This window comes from Spea bombifrons, chromosome 3 (genome assembly GCF_027358695.1).
Source record: "Spea bombifrons isolate aSpeBom1 chromosome 3, aSpeBom1.2.pri, whole genome shotgun sequence".
NCBI lineage: Eukaryota > Metazoa > Chordata > Amphibia > Anura > Pelobatidae > Spea > Spea bombifrons.
In genome coordinates, this window is record NC_071089.1 from 118,195,463 (window position 1) to 118,217,664 (window position 22,202).

General features: G+C 46.7%; 1 protein-coding gene across 1 annotated transcript in view; it reads left to right on the plus strand.

The window, feature by feature from the left end:
* Positions 1-3,108: 3,108 nt before the first annotated feature.
* The window catches only part of EFR3B (EFR3 homolog B), a 55,541-nt gene continuing 36,447 nt past the window's right edge, over positions 3,109-22,202 (plus strand). The window contains exons 1-3 of the mRNA XM_053460738.1: positions 3,109-3,283; positions 20,062-20,138; positions 20,643-20,770. Of these exons, the coding sequence (XP_053316713.1) occupies positions 3,277-3,283; positions 20,062-20,138; positions 20,643-20,770 (212 nt within the window). The 5' untranslated portion in view covers positions 3,109-3,276. The remainder of the gene's footprint in view (positions 3,284-20,061; positions 20,139-20,642; positions 20,771-22,202) is intronic.

Below are 22,202 nucleotides of genomic sequence, written 5' to 3' on the forward strand. Positions count from 1 at the left end.
GGAGGAAAAAGCCTTATGTCCCAACTCCTGCCTGCACTGATAAAAGTGAACTGAGGTAGGTGCACATTATGTTTCTGTGACAGGAAATATTGGGGGGGGGTAGGTGCACATTATGTTTCTGTGACAGGAAATATTGGGGGGGGTAGGTGCACATTATGTGTGACAGGAAATATTGGGGGGGTAGGTGCACATTATGTTTCTGTGACAGGAAATATTGGGGGGAGAGAAGGTAGGTGCACATTATGTTTCTGTGACAGGAAATATAGGGGGGAGAGAAGGTAGGTGCACATTATGTTTCTGTGGCAGGAAATATTGGGGGGAGGTGCACATTATGTATGTTTCTGTGATGTCACACATATATCATTAATTATGCAAATTAGCATGGCCAGTAGTTTTTTTGCAAGAAAGGTGGCAACCCTATGCTACACATGCGCAGTGCCAGTGCCGCCCTGTCATCGCCCGCCCGGCCCTAGGGCCCTGTCTATACTTTTATCTGTCCTAAGTTTGTGAGAAGGTGTCTCGTTACCTGACGCATCAGGTCGTCTCCTTGTCGGTTCCACTAGACCATGTCCAAGCCCTGCTTATATTGAATAAATTATTATGATATTAGCATTACCATGGAAACCAGTGAGTTCCCTCTCGGTGGAACGGAATCAGACCTCAGTGCGCATCCCCCGGAGTGTCCACAGCCCTACGGAGAACAAGACTGAGTGGCTTCACCGCTTAAAGATGAGTAAAACCAAAAAGTACTTTGCAATTATGCATAATTAATCCACGCAGAGAATTAGAAGCCAAACGGAGGCCAAAATAATAATCATAAAACGACCACCAGATCCCTCCAACAACCTTTTACCGTCTCCAGCCATAATAACCATAATAAATATTACTTCAAACGCTCTCTGCGGTAATTATCATTAATTAGAAATAATATTATCCTGTCCCCGTTAATATTCATTTAGATAACAGGATCAGAATGTCATTTACTGGAAAAAAAAAACTGTCAAAAATAGCTAAAACTTTCAAATAAATATCTTTTCTCCGTTGGCCGGGCTTTATTTCGGTCCCCGTTGACCCTCTTTTATTTAGGCGCTCAGAATGTTTGCTGGGTATGAGGATATCACAGGATTCTACACTCTAATCCCCCAAATCCATGCGTTCTTTTGTTATGTTGGAGCATTAAAGTTTTTGTCTCATTTAACTCCGCCCCCGGCTGCCTCTGCTGAAACCAGGAACCGTTCCTCAGTACACTTTGCACACGCTCAGTAGCGCTCCCCTTAAAGTCGCAGAAGCAGCCGCCAATCACATGTAAGCTTGCAAAACACAAGTGTTCTGGTAGCATACATGTGATTGGCTGCTGCTCCCGGGTAGGCGGTGCCACCTTGTGCTGGGACGTGACAGTCACTGGGTCACACAAGGGCAGCTCCACGCAGGGCGAGATCTTCCTGCAATTATCACCGTATAGCGTGTGACATCACCGACACGGATAATGAAACAAGTGGCACCAGGGCCGGCCCTACAATGGAGCCAACTGGGGCAATTGCCCCAGGCGGCACTTTGCGTTTTTTTTGGTTGTTTTGAAGCGGAGGAGAGAGAGAGGGGCGCCGAGTAGTTTTCGCTTACCCGCTCGGCGCCCCTCTCTCTCTCCTCTGCGGCGAGTCTCCCTGTTCAGTCTCGGTGCCGGGTTGTAATGATGAGCGCCGGAAGTGGCGTCAATTTCCGGCGCTCAGCATTACAAACCGGCACCGTGGCAGAGCAGGGAGATTAAATCTAATTAGATTTGCTAATCCCCATAACGTTTAAAACCGGTAATTTCTGTTAGTGGATTCATGCAATTGCTCTTCTAACAACGTAACGGTTTAAATTGGCCAGTAGTCCCTTTATATTAAATCCCTTCATGCCCCTTTTTCCTCCCCTGATGCTCCTCTTTTTTGTTAGGTGACACACAGAGCGTTTTCCTGTTGCCCGGGGTAATTCACAGCTGGTAACGGAAGTTACCTCTAGAGCAGAGCAAACGGATCCTACCCAGGGCACCCAGCCCAGGACTTACATTTAAGTCTCTGGAATTTCCCTCTGATCATTTTGTCGGGGGTGGGGGCAACTACCCTCTGTCGCCACCATAAGCGTGCAGGGCAAATACTAGTTGTAGTCTAATACGCCACGGCCCCCAGTATAAACCTTACTGGTCCTCAGGCTCCTCTGTTTGGGCAGTGCTGGGAGATGATGTCATACCAAAGTTTGCCCATGAGGTCGGAGGTGTCACAGCTAATTACTGGGCACACTTTAATTTCTAGGTGTTCAGGAGTGGTCTCTAGTTCCACCCACGCCTATCTAGTCCCACCCACTCCCCGCCTATTTGTAGACTGGCCTGTCCCTAATTTTCATATGAAGTGGGAGGAGACTTCTGGGGGGGGATACCTTGAAATGCCCCAGGTACCCAGATATGGAGAGAGGCGTCGCCAGGGGCGGAACACTGAGTGTTCTGGTGGACCGGCTCCTCCATCCAACAAGCAGCCAATCAGTGGCAGGAACGCTCTTGCATTTAAATTAATGGGAGCACATTTCACGCATGCGCATGGGGGGGGTTCACCCTGGGGGTCCCATTAAACCCCCGTAGCGTTTCCGAGCCAGCACTGGAGCCGGCTGGCAGTAAGTACATCACGTGCATGGAGATGCGTTCCGCCGAACACATCAAGGGCACACAAAATAATTGGGGGGGGGGTTGTGGGGCAAATTTGTGTGTGAGGGGGAGATTCTGCCATTGCGAGGGGGGCAGCAAGAACATTTAAAGGAACCACTCACCTATCATGCGCAATAAAGAGTATACGATGGCTGCAGTGTCCCTTTAAATCAGATTAGAATATGTTTCCATACCGTGTGACTCTGAGAATCTGCCCCACCACCCTTAGATTGGGGTAACAGATCTGATATTCTTGGCTAAAACCCTGACAGCTGTCAGCTATGGATACAGTCCCGGCATTGACCCTCTCCATGCTGTGCCCTTTTCAGTGAATGGGAGGCAGAGGCGGCTGTGTCCCTGCGAGCGGCGGAGCTCATTGGGATGAATGGGAGGCAGATCTCCTGTGAGAGCGGCCCCTGAGCCGGGGGTGGGAGGGGGCAGTTCTCCATACAGCCCTCCCTGCTCCCCGGGGACAGAGCTGGGCTTCCACCAGCCTCAATGAGCCTCCCCATTCATTCCCCACCCCCTCCCAGCCTGATGCAGGAACCAGGCAGCCGCCGCAGACTGAAACAGAGGAGGCTGGAGCAGCGCAGGCAGCGATGTACGGTAAGACAGACCCCCGATCTGTGCAGGGACCCCCACACACTGTACACCCCCCGATCTGAGCAGGGACCCCCACACACTGTACACCCCCCGATCTGAGCAGGGACCCCCACACACTGTACACCCCCCGATCTGAGCAGGGACCCCCACACACTGTACACCCCCCGATCTGAGCAGGGACCCCCACACACTGTACACCCCCCGATCAGAGCAGGGACCCCCACACATTGTACACCCCCCGATCTGAGCAGGGACCCCCACACATTGTACACCCCCCGATCTGTGCAGGGACCCCCACACTGCACCCCCCCGATCTGAGTAGGGAGCCCCACACATTGCACACCCCCCGATCTGAACAGGGACCCCCACACACTGTACACCCCCCGATCTGTGCAGTGACCCCCACACTGTACACCCCCCGATCTGTGCAGGGACCCCCACACTGCACACACCCTAATCTGTGCAGGCCCCCCCCCACACACTGCAGACCCCCTGATTTATGCAGGGGCCCCCACACTGCAGACCCCCTGACTGTATATTAGAACGTTTCAGTATCAAAAAAAATAACAATAAATAGAAGATGCATTAACCCCTGCACTGCCTGAGGGGGCGTCACTGGAATGACGTGTCTAGCTAGGGAGGAGTTACCTGACCTCCTGTTAACCCTGTCAGCGCCAGGATGGCAAAAGCTACATGTGCTTATCTCCCCCTGACCCCCAAAGGGTTAAGGGGCTTTGCACTTGTCATGGGAATGTGTGTGCATGGAGATTACCATCTGCTCTGGGAGGCAGATAGCAGCAGTCAGCTGATCATTGGGGCACTCCTGGGGGCATTTGCCTTTGTACCCCAGGCAGGATGTGAATAGGGATGTGTTTGCATTGCAGAGGCTGCACAGGGTAGTATAACTCTCATCACGCTCAACCAACCCCGCCGCTTAACTCTCCATGTATTTATTTATTCTCAGCGCGAGTGTCAGGAGAGCTCCCTCTGCGAGTGTGACATTTAGCTTGCCCCTGCCACGGACTCTCACTCCTATCATCCGCAGGTGGGCTTCACCTTGAGATTCCCCTCATACCAGGCGTTTATTTGTATTGCAGTGTTTAGGAGGTCAGACCCCCCATATAGCTTTATGTTTGGATTTACTTTCATCCAGTCTTGCGTTGTGGATGATCGCTGAGCATGATGGGAGTTGAAGTCCGCAGCGTCCCTGGTTGGTGGCCCGTTGGGTTGTACTCCTGGACGGCTCGGGCTGTTACATGGGTCCAAAAGATCAATAAAGTGTATTGATTGGCATTCCAGCGGATTCCTGCGCCTTATCTCACTTTATCGGTTACCTTTTAAATGGCCGGGGCGGCGCGGCCAAACCAGTATGTTATATAACGGCGTCATACGCCGCAGCGCTGTACAAAGGGTACCATATATTGCCAAAAAAACCCATTAATATTCATCAAATACCTTCATAAAGAACCAACAGTAATCTCTGTGCTTTACACTGCAACAGTCCTTTGCCCAAAACACTAGTTTTTTTGGTTTAAAAAATTAATTTAACCCCCAAACGGCGATACATTTTTCCACGTATAATCTCTTAAATATTCTATATTATTATAGTATGACTGTTATATGATCTTCAGCGCTGCGGTATATGTCAGCGTCTAATAAATAAAGGATAATGATAATAGAAACATAGAACCTGCCGGCAGATCGGCCCCTCCGGCCCCCGTCTAGTCGCCCGTTTCTCCTGCTGTAAAGACTCAAACCTTAATCAGCCGTTGGTCTCGTCTTAGATTCAGGAGCCGTATGTCTATCCCATACACGTTTAATCCCCTCACTGTATTACCCTCTACCACCTCTGCTGGGAGGCTGTTCCACTCATATACCACCCTCTCAGTAAAGTAAGTTAGTGGCATTTTAATATATGACCTGGTGGTTTCAGTGATTTGATGTAATCGCTTTCTTTGTGTATGTGGGCGTAGATGAGATAAGGGTGTGCGCGGGGTTAATAATTGCGTGTAGATGTAGAAGATGTAAAGGTAGGTTGTAAGCGGCTCTTCGGTCTCCGGAGATACGCGGTGATTTTGGCAGGTCCCCGCTTTAAATTAGTCTTGCTTGTTTTTGGCCTCCAAACCGTGCCTCCTACATCTTAATGCCAGAGGCAGATGCCAGCGCGGACGGGATGCCAACGCTTTGCGGCAGATTTAATGGCTGCGTGCCAACATTTGGGGAAAGAATGCGAAATCTGTGTCAAAATGTGGCAGAGACCAACGTTATCTGATCAGTTTCCTCTCCTGAAGCCCCCCCCTTACAGAGACTGCCTGAACCAATCAGCAACAATCAGCAACTTAACAATAGGGGAGAGATAACTCAATGGGGAGGAATAATCATCCAGATCCAGCGTAAGGCGGGTTTGTTCCTGATTTAATTCTGTGATCGCGGGTAGATGGCTTTGTTTGGCGGTTTGGGGGCTTTTACCGTAATGTTCAGTGTAATCGCACAATCGGGAAATATTTGGCGGTTTAGGGGCTTTTACCATAATGTTCCGCGTAATTGCGCATTCGGAATGTTTGGCGGCTTTTACCGTAATGTTCCGTGTAATCGCGCATTCGGAATGTTTGGCGGCTTTTACCGTAATGTTCCGTGTAATCGCGCATTCGGAATGTTTGGGGGCTTTTACCGCAATGTTCCGTGTAATCGCGCATTCGGAATGTTTGGCGGCTTTTACCGCAATGTTCCGTGTAATCGCGCATTCAGAATGTTTGGCGGCTTTTACCGTAATGTTCCGTGTAATCGCACATTCGGAATGTTTGGGGGCTTTTACCGTAATGTTCCGTGTAATCGCGCATTCGGAATCTTTGGGGGCTTTTACCGCAATGTTCCGTGTAATCGTGCATTCAGAATGTTTGGCGGCTTTTACCGTAATGTTCCGTGTAATCGTGCATTCGGAATGTTTGGCGGCTTTTACCGTAATGTTCCGTGTAATTGCGCATTCGGAATGTTTGGCGGCTTTTACCGTAATGTTCCGTGTAATCGCGCATTCGGAATCTTTGGGGGCTTTTACCGCAATGTTCCGTGTAATCGCGCATTCGGAATGTTTGGCGGCTTTTACCGTAATGTTCCGTGTAATCGCGCATTCGGAATGTTTGCAGAGTTTTAAGGAACTGAATACAAGAGGAAGGAACCAGGTTGAGGTTTATTTTTTGGTTCCCTTTTTTTTTATTGGAATTTTTATATAAAATGTTTCCTATTTGAAAAACGACTAATAATAATCATCATATTTGGGGTCTATATATTTATTAACCCCTTCGTGTCCTGATTTTTTATCTTCTCAGTAAGCCCGCTAGATAACAGCACAAGGGTTTTATCTTATGGCACAATATGTTTCCCTGGGGGGGGGGTTAGACACAGATCCCCAGAGCACTAAAAAGGTTGTTCTCTCCCTCCCCCCATTTAAAGAGACCGTTTAAAGTCCAAAGAATAACGCATATTTAAATACTTTAAATAATAATGTGCTTAACTTAGGTAGAAGCTGCAGCTCCCTGCCTCCTCGCGGTTTGGCCGCGTGATATGCGTTAAAGTGCATGTGATGGCTGGCGTGTCCCGCTAAACCCCAGACAGTATTTACCCGCATAACGGACAAATAAATATATCTCTGGAAGCCAAATCTCATTACTAATTCTAATAAAGATATTACGCCGGCAGCGCGGCCGATGGGGGGGAATCGCCGGAGGTTACGGGGAGCGAACCGTGAATCGTAATATAACCCCCAGCGCTGTATACAGTAATATAACCCCCCAGCACTGTATACAGTAATATAACCCCCCAGCGCTGTATACAGTAATATAACCCCCAGCGCTGTATACAGTAATATAACCCCCAGCGCTGTATACAGTAATATAACCCCCCAGCACTGTATACAGTAATATAACCCCCAGCGCTGTATACAGTAATATAACCCCCAGCGCTGTATACAGTAATATAACCCCCCAGCGCTGTATACAGTAATATAACCCCCAGCGCTGTATACAGTAATATAACCCCCAGCGCTGTATACAGTAATATAACCCCCCAGCGCTGTATACAGTAATATAACCCCCCAGCACTGTATACAGTAATATAACCCCCAGCGCTGTATACAGTAATATAACCCCCCAGCACTGTATACAGTAATATAACCCCCCAGCGCTGTATACAGTAATATAACCCCCAGCGCTGTATACAGTAATATAACCCCCCAGCGCTGTATACAGTAATATAACCCCCAGCGCTGTATACAGTAATATAACCCCCCAGCACTGTATACAGTAATATAACCCCAGCACTGTATACAGTAATATAACCCCCAGCGCTGTATACAGTAATATAACCCCCAGCACTGTATACAGTAATATAACCTCCCCCAGCGCTGTATACAGTAATATAACCCCCAGCGCTGTATACAGTAATATAACCCCCAGCGCTGTATACAGTAATATAACCTCCCAGCGCTGTATACAGTAATATAACCCCCAGCGCTGTATACAGTAATATAACCCCCAGCGCTGTATACAGTAATATAACCCCCCAGCGCTGTATACAGTAATATAACCCCCAGCGCTGTATACAGTAATATAACCCCCAGTGCTGTATACAGTAATATAACCCCCCAGCGCTGTATACAGTAATATAACCCCCAGTGCTGTATACAGTAATATAACCCCCAGCGCTGTATACAGTAATATAACCCCCAGCGCTGTATACAGTAATATAACCCCCAGCGCTGTATACAGTAATATATCCCCCAGCACTGTATACAGCAATATAACCCCCCAGCGCTGTATACAGTAATATAACCCCCCAGCACTGTATACAGTAATATAACCTCCCCCAGCGCTGTATACAGTAATATAACCCCCAGTGCTGTATACAGTAATATAACCCCCAGCGCTGTATACAGTAATATAACCCCCAGCGCTGTATACAGTAATATAACCCCCAGCGCTGTATACAGTAATATAACCCCCAGCACTGTATACAGTAATATAACTCCCCAGCGCTGTATACAGTAATATAACCCCCAGCGCTGTATACAGTAATATAAACCCCCAGCTGTATACAGTAATATAACCCCCAGCGCTGTATACAGTAATATAACCCCCCAGCGCTGTATACAGTAATATAACCCCCAGCGCTGTATACAGTAATATAAACCCCCAGCTGTATACAGTAATATAACCCCCAGCGCTGTATACAGTAATATAACCCCCCAGCGCTGTATACAGTAATATAACCCCCAACGCTGTATACAGTAATATAACCCCCCAGCGCTGTATACAGTAATATAACCCCCAGCGCTGTATACAGTAATATAAACCCCCAGCTGTATACAGTAATATAACCCCCAGCGCTGTATACAGTAATATAACCCCCCAGCGCTGTATACAGTAATATAACCCCCAACGCTGTATACAGTAATATAACCCCCCAGCTGTATCTGCTCAATTATTAGACCCCCAAAGCTTTGGATCTGAATAAAAGATTACCCTATGGAGGGGCATTTATTTAGAGTAGTGTGGGGGTAGTGATGTGGGGTGGGGCTCATGTGTACAGAATGTTGTACTATTAGTCAGCGGCTCAGAGATGGAGGATCATGGGATATGTAGTCCACGAAGATCCTTTTAGCGTCACTGCTCGATGGTCCAGGTGAAGGGATCATCGATATCCTCCAACCAGCCTACGAAAGCACCGCCGTGTCATAGCTTACCTCCCGACTTCTCCTGGCCAATCGGGATGCCAGGGGCGGAGTCTGGAAGGTGGCATCACTGGTAGCGCATGCATTATCTCCTATACACCGGAAAAATTAAATCTGGATTGCGGGGTTGTCCTGAATCCCGCTGTCCTGCCAAAAAGCGGGACAGACGTAGCAAAAATTTGGACTGTCCTGCGCAAATCGGGACAGTTGGGAGGAATGTCATAGACATACGGCTCCTGAATCTAAGACGAGACCAACGACTGATTAAGGTTTGAGTCTTTACTGCAGGAGAAACGGGCGACTAAATGGGGGCCGGATGGGGCCAATCTACCGGCAGATGCTAGGGTGCAGGTTTACATTGTAACGGAGGCCGTTCCGCTTATCCACCACCCTCTTAGTAAAATAAGAATCCGACCCCTAGTTGGAATCGCGGCTCTTGTTCTAAGGTTTTTGGGTAGAAATCAGTGAGATCCTGAGAAGTATGAGGTATTGTTTTAGCGTCCCCAGCGCCGGGGGGGGGGGACTGAGCGCCGGGGCCGTCGGCAGGCTGTTATCAGTGACTTCTGGAGGGACTCGGACCATTTGGCGAAGACGCTTTTGGATGAACACAGAAGACACAAGTCCGCGGCTCCGGAGAAATCGACTCTACCGCACTTGCCCAGGGAGATGTTCAGCAATCACTACATCTTAGCTGAGACGTCAGTCTTTTGGGAACCCCTAGAATTTGCCGGAAAATCAGACCCATTTGGCCAGGGGAGGGCCGGCAATTTCTGGCCCAGGCAAGCAGGCAAAGCCAAGTGGCCCTGTCAGCCCCCGATCCTCCCCCAAGTAATTACCACACACTATAAACGCACATATTTACACACGCACACACTCTAACACACACATTTATACACGCACACACTCTAACACAAACATTTATACACTCACACACTCTAACACACACATGTACACTCACACACTCTAACACACACATTTATACACGGACACACTCTAACACAAACATTTATACACGCACACACTCTAACACAAACATTTATACACGCACACACTCTAACACACACATTTATACACGCACACACTCTAACACACACATTTATACACTCACACACTCTAACACACACATGTACACTCACACACTCTAACACACACATTTATACACGGACACACTCTAACACAAACATTTATACACGCACACACTCTAACACACACATTTATACACGCACACACGCTAACACACACATTTATACACGGACACACTCTAACACAAACATTTATACACGCACACACTCTAACACACATTTATACACGCACACACTCTAACACACACATTTATACACGCGCACACTCTAACACACACATGTACACTCACACACTCTAACACACACATTTATACACGGACACACTCTAACACAAACATTTATACACGCACACACTCTAACACACATTTATACACGCACACACTCTAACACACACATTTATACACGCGCACACTCTAACACACACATGTACACTCACACACTCTAACACACACATTTATACACGGACACACTCTAACACAAACATTTATACACGCACACACTCTAACACACATTTATACACGCACACACTCTAACACACACATTTATACACGCACACACTCTAACACACACATTTATACACTCACACACTCTAACACACACATGTACACTCACACACTCTAACACACACATGTACACTCACACACTCTAACACACACATTTATACACGGACACACTCTAACACAAACATTTATACACGCACACACTCTAACACACACATTTATACACGCACACACGCTAACACACACATTTATACACGGACACACTCTAACACAAACATTTATACACGCACACACTCTAACACACATTTATACACGCACACACTCTAACACACACATTTATACACGCGCACACTCTAACACACACATGTACACTCACACACTCTAACACACACATTTATACACGCACACACTCTAACACACACATTTATACACGCACACACTCTAACACACACATTTATACACGCACACACTCTAACACACACATTTATACACACACACTCTAACACACACATTTATACACGGACACACTCTAACACAAACATTTATACACGCACACACTCTAACACACACATTTATACACGCGCACACTCTAACACACACATTTATACACGCACACACTCTAACACACACATTTATACACGCGCACACTCTAACACACACATTTATACACGGACACACTCTAACACAAACATTTATACACGCACACACTCTAACACACACATTTATACACGCGCACACTCTAACACACACATGTACACTCACACTCTAACACACACATTTATACACGCACACACTCTAACACACACATTTATACACGCACACACTCTAACACACACATTTATACACGCACACACTCTAACACACACATGTACACTCACACACTCTAACACACACATTTATACACGCACACACTCTAACACACACATTTATACACGCACACACTCTAACACACACATTTATACACGCACACTCTCTAACACACACATTTATACACCCACACACTCTACCACACATTTATACACGCACTCTAACACAAACATTTATACACGCACACACTCTACCACACACATTTATACACGGACACACTCTAACACAAACATTTATACATGCACACACTCTAACACACACATTTATACACGCACACATTCTAACACACACATTTATACACGCACACACTCTAACACACACATGTACACTCACAAACACTCTAACACACACTTTTATACACGCACACACTCTAACACACACATTTATACACGCACACACTCTAACACACACTTTTATACACGCACACACTCTAACACACACATTTATACACGCACACTCTCTAACACACACATTTATACACGCACACACTCTACCACACACATTTATACACGCACACACTCTAACACACACATTTATACACGCACACACTCTAACACACACATTTATACACGCACACACTCTAACACACACATGTACACTCACAAACACTCATGCTAACACTACACTCGCTCCCTCACTCTCTTGTCGTCGCAGAGAAGAAGGCGATATGTTCGTGGATGGCCGCTGTCTCCCAGCACCCGGAACGCATTGAAATCAATGAACACAGCAGCTCAGGAGCGGAGTGCAACTCTAACTACTCCCAGCCAGATTCCTCACAGCCTGCAGTTCTATGGCCTAACATCGTCAACGAGCCATTAGCAAAAGCATGGCCAGTCAGCCTCCAGCTAGGAGCAACTCCCATTACACTGAGACAGAAGAATGTCAGGGATAGGTTTTCTAGCTGTTGCTGGACTGCCACCCCTCTCATTCACAGCCAGGCACCATGTGTCAGCTGGGCAGCCCGCTGCCATCAACCTACCATCCGAAAACGGGCAGTTACGGCTTCCATCACGCTGTCAGCCAGCTTGGAGGACAGAGGTATGAAACGTGGCACCTTGGGAGTTGTTGGACTACGACTCCTATCATTCTAAGCAAGCAAAAAAGGGAGCATAAACCCAGCGCTGAGCCAAAACTCAGTCGGGATCGGCCAAACGCCAGCAGGAACTATTTTAAGAAGCGAGCTGTATTTGGTATAAGGACAAGAGGCTGCGGTCAAAAGCTGGAGGGTCGGAGATTTCCATGTAACGTGAGAAAAGTACTTCTGCGCTGAGAAGGTGGTGGGTGAGTGGAACAACCTTCCAGCAGAAAAGGTAGAGGTGCAGAAATCATTTATTTCTGTGAACTTTTTACATTGTTTTGCAGGTTTCCAGATCACTTTAGTGTTTAAAACCAACTCCGTCCATTTCAGTCTTTTACCGTGTGATTGATCTGCCTTCCGTCAATCCAGAAAGAGACTGCAGAGTCCTGTTTAGTCCTGTTTGTATTCTCCGAGCGCGCTTTGAGCCGTACCGCAGATGATTGCTTTGTGTTTCGCAGAGTGAATCATAAGAATAAGTGATTTCTACCCACGGTGGGTTTCTATAAATAAACATCGTAACCATTCCTTCCGAAATGATTGTGTGTCAGTACGTCGCGCGCTCGGTGACATCATGCTGTGGGGATGACCTCATGTGTCTCTGATTGAGACGTCTGTCCCGGAATCCTCCGCAAGGAGTCCAGAGGAAAATTATATTAAATGCCATTTAAAGGAGACTCCAGCCATCAGATGCACTTTAATCCCGTTGTACAGCGCTGCGGAATATGATGGCGCTATATAAAATAATAATAATAATGTGTGTGACAGCGGAGAGGTCCCTTTAAATCTGCATGCAGCCCTGCTTTGCTTTGTGTGACTCATAAACATAAGTGATTTCTGCACCTCTACCACTTCTGCTGGAAGGTTGTTCCACTTATCCACTACCTTCTCAGCGAAAAAATACTTTTCTCACTTTACATCGAAACCTCCGACCCTCTGGCCTCTTGTCCAAATACAGCTCACTTCTTAAAACAAGTGGCCTATGGCCACTGAGCTTTGGCTACGGAAGCCCTGGGTCTAGGACCGAAACCTACAACCGTCAATTCGCTTATTTATTTATTTTGAATTTTTTGGTCGATGGCGTCTGTAGAAAAACATTCATTAATCGGGGAGAGATTACGGCTTCTGGATTTGTTAGTAAGAAGCTTAATTCGAAGAGATTTCTCTGCTTTGGGAGATTTTGAACCAAAACTAATTTACTTTTCACCCAAAAACAGAACCACAAAAATACCCAAATTATGCCTGTATTGATACGGTTTAAGGAAACGTCCCCAAAATTCTATTTAGAATTTAGAATTGGAATCCATGCTGCATAGACTTTTACTACATTTACACCTAACTCCGCCCCAGCTGCATAGACTTTTACTACATTTACACCTAACTCCGCCCCAGCTGCATAGACTTTTACTACATTTACACCTAACTCCGCCCCCAGCTGCATAGACTTTTACTACATTTACACCTAACTCCGCCCCTGCTGCATAGACTTTTACTACATTTACACCTAACTCCGCCCCATCTGCGTAGACTTTTACTAAATTTACACTTAACTCCGCCCCCAGCTGCATCTACTGAAACAGGAAGCATTCGTCGGTACACTTCCTGCACATGCTCAGTAGCGCTCCCATCCTACCCAAAGGGATTACCAACAGCTGACCACCAAACACCAGCGTTCAGATAGCGTGCTGATTGGCCGCTGCTACCGATATCGGTGTCCAGCGGCTACTCTGCAATTATTAATCTTTAAAAATATAAGTTTTTGGGAATGATTCCTGTCATCGCGTTTTACATGGGTTTTTCAGCGTCATGGGAGTGGCGGCACCGTATATCCCCGTCGCTTTTTATTTCGGTTGTGTTGATATTTGTCACGAATCCGGTGATGATCGGAGTGAGGGGGCTTTTTCTGGATATTTTTCTGAGGCAGTTTCTGGGGAGTCTCATAACACTTAGCCAGTTAAATATTTCTCTCTCTCCTTTGACTCTCCTTTTGCTCTTTTGATGTTATTTTCTCTGTCTTTTAATTTCTCCCTTCTCCCTTTTTTTTCCCATCTCCCTTCATCTCATTCCGTTCTCCCTTCTTCTCATTCCGTTCTCCCTTCTTCTCATTCCGTTCTCCCTTCTTCTCATTCCGTTCTCCCTTCATCTCATTCCGATCTTCCTTCCTCTCATTCCGTTCTCCTTTCCTCTCAATCCGCTCTCCTTTCCTCTCATTCCGCTCTCCTTTCCTCCCATTCCGCTCTCCTTTCCTCCCATTCCGCTCTCCTTTCCTCCCATTCCGCTCTCCTTTCCTCTCATTCCGCTCTCCTTTCCTCTCATTCCGCTCTCCTTTCCTCTCATTCCGCTCTCCTTTCCTCTCATTCCGCTCTCCCTTTTTGCTCTTCTCTCCGCCTTGCTCTTCTCTCCTCCTCATCATTTCTCTCTCTCCTCTTTCTTTGTTCTCTGCCCTCTCCTTCCTCCTTTGTCTCTCCTCTGCATTTCACTAGAACCAAACATTTTATCTGTCACTGGTTAACCAGCCCCCATACTGGTCTTTAGGCACCCCCCACCCGTCAAGTGTCCCCTTCCAATTTGGCCAGTCCCTCTTTGTGCCCTAAACCCCGGATGCCCCCTGTGTGCCGCTTGCACTCGAGCGAGTAAATAAAAGACGTTATTCTTTATCTAAACGCAGACCGTACTTTAGATGAAACTGTAAATGGATTGAATGCTTTGCGCTCACCAAGCTTAACTCTCTGCACCTTTCACTTGGGAACGCAGACAGCCCTGACATTGCGCATGGAGAGCCGCGGATGAAAGGCAGGTTCGGATTTTTCTCGGTTAATGTAGAATTTCTCGTGGGTTCGGAATATATTGCGCGGTGGGGGCTGAGCTGTGCGTCATCCCGGGGCTGAAGGTGCGATTATTGGTTTTTCTATAAAATGCATGAATTTTTATGGAGCGGAATTTAACCCTTTAGAATAAACTACGACCATAAACCCGGTTTGCTTACACGCCGTATCCGTGACAGGACGCTGTCCATAATTCTAACAGAGCCACGTATGTGATATACATTATACAGCTGCGACAGAGCTCAGCGGGATAGAGTAGTATAATCGGGACGGCCTCACGGAACAGTTGGCAGGGAACAAGGGATCTATACCCAGACGGGTCCAGTACAGGAACCAAACAGTATTACTGGGAGTTGTAGTATATTCTGGCCTAGGGCGGTAGGTCCAGCAGGGCCGTAGACACAAAACATAGAGAGATCAGGCTCTCTGTTTAGCGGGCCGATCACTCATCTCCTCTACGAGGCCACCAACACAAGTCGGCACGGTCATCCATGGTTGACTTCTGCCCTGTGCCGAGCATCTTTAAAAAGCAGCGAGGAGGGGCAGCTGGTGGCGCTCCCCTGAGTTGGAGATAGATACTCACTGGGAGTAGCTGTCGGTGATGGCCTCGTTACTAAAGAGATTTAAACAGGAAAGGAGACCGGGTAATATGGCAGATATTCCAACAGAAAAAATGTAAAGTTATGCATTTGGGAAGAATCCCCCCCCAGGAATACTGCTGCTGATTGGGGAATCTGCTACGGAGAAGGAATAATGGATAAAAAATATCATTTTCCCCCCTTTTTGTAAATCAGCAGCTGGGTATCTTGATGGACATTGTACCTTTTTTTTCTAGCCCGTGTGTCATTTCGGAAGTCCACGAACTTTAAGTGGATCGGTGATTTTTATCTGTGATGTAAATCTGTATTTTATTATTATTATTATTATTTACAGGGAAACAATGTGGGGAGGGTTAATTACTAGTTCTCCTAATACTCGGAGGGGAAGTTGGTGGGTATTAGTCATCCCCCAAACCATTTATTTTGTAGGGGGGGGGTGTTTAACCAATTAAATCCCAGAAGGGTATTTTTCCCTGGAGTGGAAGCTGTTCTACATAAGATGGGTTTCTAGAGCACATATTCTGAGCTCCTAGAAAAGAGGGGGCATCAGGGGAGGAAAGAGGGGGCATCAGGGGAGGAAAGAGGGGGGATCAGTGGAGGAAAGAGGGGCACAATGGAGGGAAGAGGGACATCGGTGGAAGGAAGAGGGACACGGTGGAGGGAAGAGGGACACGGTGGAGGGAAGGGGGACACGGTGGAGGGAAGAAGGCCAGATAATCCCCGAGACGGCATGTGGGCAGCTCGCAGGAGGGAATCTGTTAATTAAGTATGGTTGGGATCTCATGGAAAACATCATGATTAATTAATCGTCTCTCTTCTGTGAGCACGCCACATCGTGTCCTGTTCATCAGAACAAGAACTTTATATGTGCCTAAAAAAAAATGGCCGATAGGACCTGAAATACCCAACTGAATAGACGACTCCAAGAAGGATGTGATTCTTTGGGTTGACGGGGGCTCCCGGCACGAAAGACCCCTGCGATGAGCTATTAACGCGCTCAGTATCAGTTCATCTACACGATGGTCGCTTCCAATGATCATACCGGGAACTTTCTAGTTACCCAAGTGGCGCTAATACCGGTCGTCATGGAAACCTTGACTTATCATTATTTAAAGATATATTTAATTGAGTCACCTGCATTCAAGCAGCGATATCAGCCATAAGATACTGGGAGCAAAATCACCAACTGGGAGTCTTATATATGATCCCAGCGGGGGGGAATATGAAGGAGTCAGATCCGGACTGTGTGACCCCCAGAATCTGCCCCGGGACCCTGAGTGTGTTCACGTTAACAGCGGTTCACCTCGAGATTGTGCCGAGCCGGAGTGAATGTCATTGAGCTGACTGGGTTCTTCCGTAGGAGCGTTGCCGGTGGCCCCCCTGGCACTGCCGCCCCCCCTGGCACCGCCGGCATTGTGACTTCTTCCCGGGGTTATTATTATCTCGGGTGACACGCGGACGGCGTGCTGAGTTTGCCGCTGATAATTATGTTCTTTTGTTATTCTGCGGGAACAGATGTCTCCGGCTTTCGCTCACTTGGAAAACCCATGAAGTTATACTTTGTATTAAATATTCCAGCAAATATATACACAATTACTCCAAATCAGACAAAAATAATTCAATTACATATTTTCTGTAGTACTGAACCAAAGGACGGCAGACAAGCATGGGGGGGGGGCTCGACGTCCAAATCAAGTGAAGAAGGACTAAGCGTTTTTTATGAAGCCGTCGAAAGTCCTTTAATGCATAGAATGATGTCCTTTACCTTTACTATTTGGTTTTTACATATTTGGGGAAATTATTGGAACGCTCCTTTATCCGGGTGGCGGTTCTCGTCCGTACCCCCCCCGCCCCCGCGACCTGTAACTGTGAGAGGAAACGCGTCGGCTCCAGAAAGTGCGAGTGTTACTAACGACACGGAGCGGGAATCTCATCGTTAGCCAACAGATAACGGCGCGTAACAAACACTGATTATATTCACACCTTCGGAATAGTAACGGCGCTTTAACGGGAGCTTCCCTTACAAATGGGGAGATATTAACCCTTAATCGCCCGTCGCATGCTACATATATATATATATATATATATACCGTAATATTAAATATGTATACAGTGTTAGATTCTGATTTTTATTTACTCTTTATGCACCAGTTTAGTAAAGCGGGGATTTAATATTATTTCTGCTTTTTTTCTTCTGACTGTAACAGTGACATTTCTCTGACATAAAGTGATTACGTTGGATTAAAAATGATAATTTCCTTGGTGAATGTTTGGTAATGAGGCACTCCTGCTGTTGGCGAGCCTGTCGGGGAGCGCTGTACGGAATGTATTGAATCTGTAATAATACTCGCTGAGCGTTAATTACCAGGTATAACCGTTACAAGCAAGGTGCGCTTCCCTCCTTTTTTTTTTTGCTACATAAACCTAGCATGACTTCATTCACTTTCCACGTGATTGACAGGAAGGTTAGCGCTGTCACCTTTGTGAAGGGAGGGCTGCCACCTTCTGGACTGGGGGGGAAGGAAAAGCCACGTGGCCCCATCGGCCCATTTTACTCCACAGTAACACACGTATGCACCGGCGCACATACTTTCTCATCCTAACACACAAACACCCATCCTAACACACATACTTACACTAACACATACTCTCTCTCACACTGACACAATCCAACACACACATACTTACACTAACACATACTCTCTCTCACACTGACACAATCCAACACACACATACTTACACTAACACACACTCTCTCTCACACTAACAAAATCCAACACACATACTTACACTAACACATACTCTCTCTCACACTAACACAATCCAACACGCACACATTCATGCTAACACATACATACACTAACAAATAGTCTCTCACACAAACACACAATCTAACACACACACATACACATTCATACTAACACATACATACACTAACAAATACTCCCTCTCAACACATTCATACTACACACACCCATACACTAACACATACTCCATCTCACACAAACACACAATCCAACACACATTCATACTACACACACACATACACATTCCTACCGTGGTGTTTTGGGTGTTTGTGTAGAGGATGGGCTGCAGCGTATGTGAAAGGATGTAAGTGATGTCGCTACGGAAACCTAGAGGAAGCTGTGATGATGTCATCGCTCTGGGGAGAACAGTTGTTAGATTTTCCAACTGTCACTTTCAATAAACCTGTTGGGATCTTAATGGAGTGTCCTAATTGTGCAGTACGTAAGAAACATGACACATACTAACACATACACATTCATACTAACACACACACACATATACACTAACAAATTCTCCCTCACACGCTAACACACACACACTACTTCTAACACACACATACACATTCATGCTAACACACACACACATTCATGCTAACACACATTCATACTAACACACATATACACTAACAAATTCTCCCTCACACGCTAACACACACACTACTTCTAACACACACATACACATTCATGCTAACACACACACACACACACACACATATACACTAACAAATTCTCCCTCACACGCTAGCACACACACTACTTCTAACACACACATACACATTCATGCTAACACACACACATATACACTAACAAATTCTCCCTCACACGCTAACACACACATGCATACATACATAGATAGATACATACATACAAACATCCTAAAAGGGTGTGCGTCGGCTGCTTACACGGGCAGGATCCGGCACCTTCCTCTTAGAATGTCGAGCGAATACCAAGCAGAAAGTTTGGAGTAGTTTTGGAAAATACTTTTGCTTTAGCCTTTAAAGGGTTAACTAAAGGAGTTACATTTTGATGGAATGGTGAATGGTCTCGTGTATCATGGTCACCATCCAACACGAGCCGGGTACATCCGGTATACTGAGCAATAAATCTAGAATTTAAATATTACTTATATTTTTATAATTTGTTTCATTTTATAATTTTATATTAATAATTATATATATTAATTAATTTGTATATATTTACTGTATTAGCCTCTGCTGCTTCTGCTGGGAGGCTCTTCCAGTTATCTACCACCCTCTCAGTAGAGTAAAAAAACATTTCTCCTCGCATATATTATGTTTCAGGTGTGTGCGGCTGTTGTGGAGCGCTACGTCCTCGCTACAAGCGGCTGGTCGATAATATATTCCCCGAAGACTCCGAGGTAGGTCCTCATTTCAGCTTTGGCCAAAATGTTTCCTATTATTGTTTTCTGATGCTGCCGGTAGCTGCCCCGTGCTCTGTATAGTCAATTCAGCTGTAAAAGGCTCGGCAGTCCCACCGAATCGGCTCTTTGGCAAGAATTAGACAGGACTCGCCATATAGAGTGACGGAATCCCCAACATTTATGTCTTTGCCCGCATTCTTTATGGCGATGCTAATGAAGTCCCTTCCTCCATAGACTTTCATTAGTCAGAGAGTCAGACTGGGTGATTAAGACTGAGCCATTCTATTGCACCCACAGGCAGTATGATAAGGAGTCGGGGGGTTTAGTAGATCGGGGATCAGATAACAGAGCGAGAATCATACAAACGGCTGATATGCAGCTGCCTGAAACATTATATTATGGGGGCAAAAACTACAACTGGGGTAAAAACCAAACAAACAGCGCAATATAAATAAATGTAGGAATTCCCCTTTGAGGCTCAGCTTGTGTAACTTTTCTTAGGATGGACTCATCAAATCCAACATGGAGAAGCTGACCTTTTATGCTCTTTCGGCTCCCGAGAAATTGGACCGAATCGGTGCCTACCTTTCGGAGAGGCTGAGCAGGGATGTGGCGCGGCACCGCTACGGGTAAGAACAGGTTAAAAAAAACAAAAAAAAATGCAGGATTGGGTGTCATGGCGGAATGTGAGACGCAGGGGAGGGAGGGGGAGGGGAATAAATACAGATCCCAAGACGTCTAATGATAAATAATTACAGCTAAAAGCTTTCTGCTCCTTCCAGAGGTTAATTCAGACACCGCCGCGCAGGCTGCCTCTGTGCTGTGAATGCAGACTCCTGGCACGTGGCTATTAAATCTCCAGCGGTAACGATCACGCGCCCCGCCTTTCCCCAAACGGCTCGTTATTTACGCTAAAATGATATCGTTTACATATTTATGGTAATTCCCGTGAATTCTTGAACATTCTCTGCATCGTCCACGCTGTTTTTGGGGGCGTTGATGGCGCTCGCTCCAGCAGCGGATAAAACCCTTTCTGTGCTTCCTGCGCCGTGGAGATTTAATGTACTGCGGCCTCTGCGAGCGCCGGACAGGGAGAGCAGAGCTCGACTTAAAACTCTATCATTCCAGCGCCCCCCACCGGGCACCAGTGTGTACGTGATTTAACACAGCGGTATGATGTCACGTCATGCTCCATCGACATTACGCGGGCACTCATGACATCATAGTCCATCTACTTCCCCCTCTTCGTGTTTTCCGCTTGGGGCACAACGTCGTATCTTCTAAGTGAATAGGGTATAGGCGGTAGGTGCCCTTTCATCCAGTCAATGTGCCAAGGTCTGTCCGGCCTCGACCCAAAGGCAGGTCCAGGGGTGCGGCAGCCCTTCCACCCCATGACAGGGAGCCAGTTGCTCTATTGAGGCTCCCGGTAGCTCTGCTGTTCAATGGGCCGGTTAAGAAGAAGATCACTGGCCTGTCCTACCCTTAGCGTAGCTTCCATAGTAGTGATGGGCGTGATAAAGGGCCATTGGAACACAGGAGTGATGGGAGTGATAAAGGGCCATTGGAACACAGGAGTGATGGGAGTGATAAAGGGCCATTGGAACACAGGAGTGATGGGAGTGATAAAGGGCCATTGGAACACAGGAGTGATGGGAGTGATAAAGGGCCGTTGGAACACAGGAGTGATGGGGGTGATAAAGGGCCATTGGAACACAGGAGTGATGGGAGTGATAAAGGGCCATTGGGACACAGGAGTGATGGGGGTGATAAAGGGCCGTTGGAACACAGGAGTGATGGGAGTGATAGAGGGCCATTGGGACACAAGAGTGATGGGAGTGATAAAGGGCCATTGGAAGGCAGGAGTGATGGGAGTGATAAAGGGCCATTGGAACACAGGAGTGATGGGAGTGATAAAGGGCCATTGGAACACAGGAGTGATGGGAGTGATAAAGGGCCATTGGAACACAGGAGTGATGGGAGTGATAAAGGGCCATTGGAGCACAGGAGTGATGGGAGTGATAAAGGGCCATTGGAACACAGGAGTGATGGGAGTGATAAAGG